Here is an 8,203-nt window from a genome sequence, read left to right on the forward strand (position 1 = left end):
TTTTCTAAAAATGGCTTGTGTTGATGGCGGTCTTGTTACTCCATTTCTTGCAAATAAGTCCTACAGACTTAGAGGCAAAAGTACAGTCGTGTGTGTGTGTGAGTGTGTGTGTGTGTTGGTGTGGGTGTGTGTCTGTGTATGCATGCTTGTATTGTAATTAGTGGAGCAATCTGACCATCCTTGTACCCCATATGGATGTGTGTGTATGTGTGTGTGCGTGTGTGTGTGTGTGTGCGTGTGTGTGTGTGTATGTGTGTGTATGTGTGTGTGTATGTGTGTGAGTGTCGTGTGTGTGTATGTGTGTGTATCTTGAAATTAATCCAGCGATCTAACCACCCCTGTAACCCCCCCCCCTTCCCCCTCCCTCTCCCTTTGACCACCACCAGGAGGAGCTACTGGGCAAACTCCACAAGAAGCTGGAGGTTCTGAAGGAGGCCAAGGTGGTGCTGCAGCAGGAGATCTCCGAGAACAATCAGCTGGGCATGCAGGTCAGTACTATTGTGGTCACTGGGGTGTGGTCAGTTAAATCAGTATATGTATACCCATGGTCAGTGGGGTGTGGTCAGTTAAATCAGTATATGTGAAGCGTGCTGACAAAATGAATTACTTCTTGGATTCGAGCCCAATGGAAATAGGTATACCACGCTTAAAGGTGAAGTTTTTACTATTTTTAAGTATGAAATAGTAAAAGGCTTTTTATACTTAGAGAATATGACATCAATAGAAAATCTACAAATTTGACCCTAGTGTCGATTTTTGGCCAATATCTCCATCTGTGGAATGCGAGAAGTAACTCATTTTGTTAGCACGCCTTTTTATGTACACCCATGGTCAGTGGGGTGTCGTCAATGGGGTGGTGGGTTCTCATAGGATTTACCTGTTACTCACAAAAATAAGATACAATTTATTTAATTTATTCATCTCCTCAAAGAGAAATTTGCTGCAACATCATAACTGCTTTCACGCACATGTAATGCACATTGTGTCATCTCCTTGTGTGTGTGGTTGTCTGGTGCCTTGGTGTGGTTTGCCTCTTCTTACCTATCAAACGTCTGTTGTCTTTATCTCCCCTCCTTCTATTTTGTGTTTGTTACTCTCTTGTAACACCTGTAATCTTCGGCACTTATATGACCTTATTGTTTTGCAAGTGCCGTAAAACTTATTAAAACTTAACAAATAAGGAACGATTTATTGATTCCCATATAAAGAGAAATTTGCTGCGACATTATAAATGCATACATGCACATCAGTGGTGTGTGCTGCTTGATGCTTTATTGCTCACGAGCACTTGATGCTAAGGAACGCTGCTAAATAAGGTTTAATGCCCTTTTAAAGGGACCTTATTTTTCTCTTCTTTTTAAAAAAAAATTATTTTTTTGGTGGACTTCCAACTTTTCTGTACACTTTGTCCCAGGTGATTCACGCTCTGTGCCATCTCCTTGTGGGGTTGGCTGATGGGTTCCTTTGTGGGGTTCCCTCCTTCTTTCCTATCAAACATCTATTTGTTGTTATCTCTCCTCTTTCTTTTCTTTGAAGGATGCTATCTTGTGACACCTCTTATCTTCAGCCCTTGTGTGACCTAATTGTTCTGCAAATGCTTTAAGAACTTTTACTGAAACTAAGCTCAAACCCTGTGCCATCTCCTTGTAACACAACCTTTCCCCGTACACTGTCTCCCCGTACACTGTCTGAAGAGAGACTTGAACATAACACCCCTCGTGTGTCTGTCCAGGTATGCAAGCTGGTGGAGTCGCGCTGTCAGAGCAGCAGCGAGAGGGGCAAGTTCAAAACCTACATCGAGGATCTGGAGAAGATTGTCCGTCTCCTGCTCAACCTGTCTGGCCAACTGGCGCGTGCCGAGAATGCAGTGCAGGCCCTGGCCGCCAACGCTGACCCAAAGCTCAAGGTGAGTAACTTGTCCTGGCTCCGAGAGGTGTCATCTGTGGCTCAGAGGTTGACATGAAATGTAATGACCCTTCAATGATTACGGTCGTTAGCTGCCACCATACCGTCCATCATGTTTATGTCAGTCAATGTCTAGATATTGTCAGTCCACATTGTTCGTTGTCCACCCTTACTTAGTTCTTGTGCCCCATATCTTACGTACTTCATGTGCTTGTGTCCCTTATCTTACGTACTTCATGTGCTTGTGTCCCATATCTTACGTACTTCATGTGCTTATGTCCCGTATCTTACGTACTTCATGTGCTTGTGAAAACAGCCTGTCTAGTAGGTAGAAACTGGTTAATGTTAATCCCTCTATTGGGTCTAATGTTTGCTTTCCTATCCAACATCTCTCCTCCTTCTTTTCTTTGCTTTATGCTACTCTTTGGTAACACTTCTAATCCTCAACACTTATGTGACCTTTTTGTGTTACAAGCAAAGTAAAACTCTCCCTAAAACCATACCCTTGTGTATTTATGCTATTCCTCAGACTTTGTGGGTGGCTGGTGGGTGCTCTGGTGTGGTTTGCTCCTTCTTTCCTATCAAACATCGTCCTGATCTCTCCTTCTTTTTTGTGTTTGTTACTGTTTTGTAACACCTCTATTCTTCAACACTTATATGACCTTATTGTGTTGCGAGTGCTGTAAAACTCTTACGGTGCTAAAACTAAATACCTCCGACTTTCTTCATGTGGTTTTTGTCTTTCCGTTTCCCCCTCAGAAAATGACCATCGACAAGCGCGAGCGTTTGCATTCCAAGCACGAAGAAGCCAAACTGCTCAAGGACGACATCGACAAGCGGAGTGAGCAGCTCTCAGCCACTCTGCGGGACCGGCTGGAGGACTCGGAGTTCAGCGACTACAGCCACTACATCAAGATGAAGTCCAAACTGACCATTGAGCTGCAAGAACTGGACGACAAGATCACTCTCGGAGGGGAGCAGATCCAAGAGTTGAAGAAAAGTATACCGGACTACGGCGGTCACCTGGACGCGTCGGCTCACAGATAGGAGTAGTGGCAGGCGTCGTGTCTCTCTCTCTCTCTCTCTCTCTCTCTTCCTCTCTCTGAGCTGCTCTTGTTTGCCTCCTGTTGCTGTAGTGTCACTGTTTGTTCTCACTTGGTCGCTGTACGATGTTGTGTGTTCAAACCCCTTCTTCTAGACCCCCGTGCAATTTGGAAAATTTTTAAAGCTTTTTTCGTCATCCTAAATCAGACCGTAAGTGTGAGATCAGTACATTTTTAGTGAACTTTTATTCTTTTAAAAAAGACGTAAAATATGAAATAAGTGAAAGTTACCTATTATTGATAGTTTTTTATTTGAAGATCTCTAAGCATTTGACAGAAAACCTTTGTTTTTAAACTATCAAAATTTGCTAAAATTTTATGGAAAAGTCATCTGCTTTCTCTTTTAATTCCCTTGTTGGTCACACAAATCTCTGTACATACAGACAAATGAATGCCCCGCTGGCACTGACAGATATAGTTGTACTGACACTGACAGATGCTGTCATACTCAATTCTTGATAGGGGGACGTCAAGACTATAATGGCATTTAGAGAAATATAGGTCACATCTTGAGATCATTCCTTCAATTTTATTGTCTCTACTTCCCAGCTTCCTTTCTTTTCTCACCACCTGTCTTCTCTGCTACAAGAAAAACAACAGCAGCAGCTTTTTGTTCTCAAACACTGTCACTGCTACCACCACATCAATGTCTCTGTATATTCTCAGAACTTGCATCTATTTTTAAATGGATCCTTATAATAGCTTGTTCTCCAACAGATTGCCTCTAGGGGAGACATACACACATTTGGTGGCTTTTAAGCACAAGGGGGCTATCCCGGAAAATGCTGTTTTGAGAAAATGGAAGCCAGGTGTTCATTTCATTAGTAATGGCTAATGGAGACAGTAGCGGTCTGAATGTGGTCAGTATGTGTTTTGCTCATTTTCAAGTTCAGTTGAAATTGTCCGAGACAGCCAGCCATTGTCAAGGAGAAATTCTTTTGTCTTAGAAAGGAGGCTTTATTCGAGAGTGTCATTATAATATTATAGTAAAAATGGAAGGTGGGAAGTGGTGGTTTGTACAGGTGATTTTCTTTGATAGGTGGCCGTTAGAGAGCAGGTTCGACTGTAGTTTTCAAACAGTTTTGCAACTTGCGTCTAGAATGTGAGAATGTGGTGGTGAATCACAGATTGAGTCCCAGAGGGGTGAAGGTTGTTTGTGGGACATTCTGAGTCTCTGCGTAGTGTGAACTACGTCTCCTCAAGTGGGTTCTGTCGATGTGAGCAGTTTTTGCCGCGCTGGAGGCCAGGCTTTCTCCCAGAAATGGCCTCGCTACATGTTGGGATTTCTGATTATCGTCTGCTGATCATTATATCACTATCAAGTACTTTGCTCTCTGGCACAAGCCGTTGGTAAACCTTAACTTGATATTGTGTTAGCGGCCGTGATGTCATTGCTTGATGTGAATTATACTGCCTGCTTTTATGTTTCTTAGTTACATCTGAGAAACCACCAACTTTTCATGAGATATGAAGTGCAAAATGTCGCACTCCGCAAATGTCAAGTTGTCCGTGGAAAAAAGAAAAAAAACCTTTTGTAGTAGTAGTAAAAAAACTGATGCAAGAGACTGATGTGATGAAGGAATTAAGAGACAGTTGAGTGAGAATGAGAGAGAGAAAGAGTCTTCTTCATCCTGAGAGTGAGTCTGGATCAGCGGCATGAACTACTAACAAGTGTGCAATGAACTGTGACTTAGCAACATTTGTAATTTGTAGACAATGTTCCAATTGTGTGTTCGTTTTTGGGGGCACTTCATTTATGTTTTCTATACACAAGTTTTTTAAACTGCCGAACATGTGAATGATGTGTGATATTTGTACATAGTCCAATGCTGTATAAAAACTTGCGTTTGTGTGTGTGTGTGTGTGTGTGTGGGTGTCCTGTGGGAGAGAGTTTGCCAGGAAGCAAGGAAGAGAGCATCTTCACGTTAGTAAAAAAAATAAATAAAAGCTAACTGCCAAGAGGCTTAAGATTTCCGACATTTTGAACATTTTAATTAAAGATGGGTGGGTGGGGGGGGGGGGGGGATTTCAAATACACAGAACTTCAAACATATATCTTTGGAGTAGGTATATACGTGGACGCTTCTGATTCTAGGTCACATACAAAGACTGTTGTCCTCATCACAGACATGAACAACTCATTATAAACGAATTGCTGTGCAGCTCAAAGTTTCTTTTGACGAACACTGCTTCACAAATAGGACGCTGGAAGTATTTTTACCTCTCTTTGGTTTTGTCTTGATCTTGTCCTACAAAGGATCATGGTGAAGATTAAAATGCTTCGCTGCTCATTGGAAGTCTGAACACTTATGTCACTTGTGAAAACGAACAAACTTGTAAGGTCACTGATATTCTTTCTTAGACTCTCAAAGGTTACACATTTTCATTTTATTTTACTGGATGCTTAATTGATTTGCTTTTTTCTGCAAAGCATTTGTCAAATTTATCATTTTTGACAGCACTAAGGCCTGGATTGTGCTTGTGAGGCTGTGTGTTCACCAAACTGGAACCAACTCAATTTTTGTGGAGTTGGGCGTTTATAGCATGTGTGAACAGGTCAAAGGTTAAGGAATGGGAGCAAGAATAATGGAACAGAAACAATTTTTTTTTAAAATTTAGTAAATTGTTTATATGCATATATTATGATATATATATACTGGTGGTTGTACACAGACTTTACAAATTTTGAGGCACTGATTTGGAATATGAAGACATTAGATTTTTTCATCGGAACTTAAGATTAGACTTTTTTATTTTTGCTCTGGCCGAGTCTGTGGCTGATGAGTCTCAGACAACCCGACTAAATTGCTGCAAGCGGCGTTCCAACTGCCACAAGTTTTGTCTGGAGGAGTTGGGTCACCGTGGTGGACACATTCAAACACAATTTTTTTACTTATTAACATAGATCCCAAAAATATATTTAAAAACTCTGTGCTCTATAATCTATTTCAACTACCAGTTCCCCAAGAGATGGAGAAAGTTTGGTCCGCCGGTTTCTGGTTTGGTGTACGTGTAGGCAAATAGAGTGATTGAGTTGCATGAGTACCTCTTGAGTACCGAGTACCTCTTGAGTACCGCGATGTGCACTTGTGTGTTGTGTCTGAGTGAGGAAATGATCCAGGACTTGTGGTGTGTGTCTGAGTGAGGAAATGATCCAGGACTTGTGGTGTCGGTGTCTGTGTGGAGCAGGCATTGAGCAGACTGGTTACCTTCTGTACATTGCACACACTGGAGACATTGCGTCGCCTCACAACTATTGTGTCCAAAATGTACTTTAGTAAAGAGGGACTTTGTACAAAATAGATGTGAGGCTACTATTAGTCATAGTGACAGGGCAGGTCAGACTTGGCATGACAACCATGTGCCTGATGACATGTACGCCGTGTGTGTGTAAACCGTTACTCATTTCATAAACAGATGTGATGCATCATCAATTTTGTCAGTTTGGCGTTGCGGCCAAGTCCTCGCATAGTGCCACCACCATACCTTTTATTGTAAACAATTCCCCCCCACCCCCGATTCACTTTACCCATGTGAGAATATTGTCAACACGCTAGGATAATGATGGCTGACGTCTTTTCCCATAGTTCTGACTGAGTAAAGAGACAAAAAGATATCCTCATTTCATTTTTGTCTCTTTCTCGTCCAGGCCATTAGAATGATTTCAGGTTTTCTTTTCTTTTTTTTTTTTTAATCTTGGAAATTTGTTGTTGGTCAGTTTTATTTTGGCCCATGTTTGACTTACCGTAGCTTGTTGACAATATATATAACATGTACAGTGTTTTAGGTCACTTCCCAAGCAAAGGTAGTGGAGTCCGAGCTTGACGAGGGCTATGATGTGTCAGTTTCTGAGTTGGACGAACATATATTATATATATATATATATATACAGAATATATTTGTGTAGGTGCTTTTTAAAAATTTGAACCCTGTGTCTGTAAAATTCTTTTTTGCTTTATAATGACTAGATATTATTGGACGAATTTTTCTCTCTACATATTTATGAACATCAACCAGGTTAGTGTGTTGCTTTCACGAGAAGGCGTTGGTTTGTCGCTGTGTAACATAACGACATTTTGTTGTTGTACATATCGGTAAATAGAATGTATGTACAGACTACATGAGAGAAAGAAGTACTCTATGGCTGGTGACAAGACTGAACCTAAACTCTTCGTGAATACTTTTCCTAAATCTACATGATGAAATATCTATGACAACTGTCTTTGTTTGGTTGGTTCAAATGTGTACCACAAACCTTTATGATATACAAATTTATATATATTATGATGAATATTTTGATGATATATAAATAAGAAAGACAACATTGTGACTCGTACATTCATTCATAACTTCCTGCCTCTCTTCACATCCATCATTGCCTACTGCAAGATGAATAAATGGTGTGCCTATCATGTCGGATGCCTTCAAGGTTCTTTTTCTTTGAATGAATGGATGAGATAGAAACTTTGTATATTCAGTACTGACTAACCCTTGGTTTTCTCAAAAACACTTAAACTTTAATTTAAGGGGGTGTTATAGCTCAGTTCAAACTGAAAAGTGTCCCATTCTCTTTGTGCTACAAGAAAATAAATAATACATGGTCCAATCATGATTTTTGATGAAAAAAATAATTTTTTTACCGATCTTTAAAAATCAAATGAGAAAGACTCAGGGGATGATGACTCTTTTTCTAGTTGGATTTTGAAGATCACAAAAAAACGTATTTTTACAAAGATTGCACCATGCATTATTTTCTTGTAACACACAAAAAAAAGACGGAAATCTGTCAGTTTCAACGGAACATGTAGCAGGCCTTGAACAGAGCTGCCAACTAGTACGTCAAAAATGCTTTCATCCATTTTTGAGGATCTGAGAATGAAAGTCCATTTTTGTGTCCAAAAATGTGCATTGTCTGTTTATTCCTCCCACAGACTTGCTGATTATGAACTTTCAAGACCAGATTTGCTAATAATAATGAGATTGATTGATGCCCAAACATCAGTGGGGGTTTTCGTGTCCTTAACCATTTCTCACATTATTGGTGGAATAAAGCTCCACTAAAATACCTTGAGGTTATTAAATGCACAAAAGTGTGTGTGGGAAGTGTTCGGAGGGGGAGTTACTTAGCAAATGCATGACACGCGACATAAGTTGTTTTTTTAAAAAAGCTGGCAGCTATGCATCAAAATATAAAA

The 8,203-nt window shown here is 40.4% G+C and overlaps 1 protein-coding gene across 1 annotated transcript in view; it reads left to right on the forward strand.

Moving 5' to 3' along the window:
• The window catches only part of LOC101846675 (protein Shroom2), a gene marked incomplete at its 5' end in the record, with an annotated part of 12,493 nt that extends 5,071 nt beyond the window's left edge, over positions 1–7,422 (forward strand). Inside the window, 3 exon segments of the mRNA XM_013086201.2 lie at positions 387–488; positions 1,733–1,906; positions 2,665–7,422. Of these exon segments, the coding sequence (XP_012941655.1) occupies positions 387–488; positions 1,733–1,906; positions 2,665–2,952 (564 nt within the window).
• Positions 7,423–8,203: the final 781 nt, after the last annotated feature.

Source organism: Aplysia californica, unplaced genomic scaffold (genome assembly GCF_000002075.1).
Source record: "Aplysia californica isolate F4 #8 unplaced genomic scaffold, AplCal3.0 scaffold00443, whole genome shotgun sequence".
Taxonomy (NCBI): domain Eukaryota; kingdom Metazoa; phylum Mollusca; class Gastropoda; order Aplysiida; family Aplysiidae; genus Aplysia; species Aplysia californica.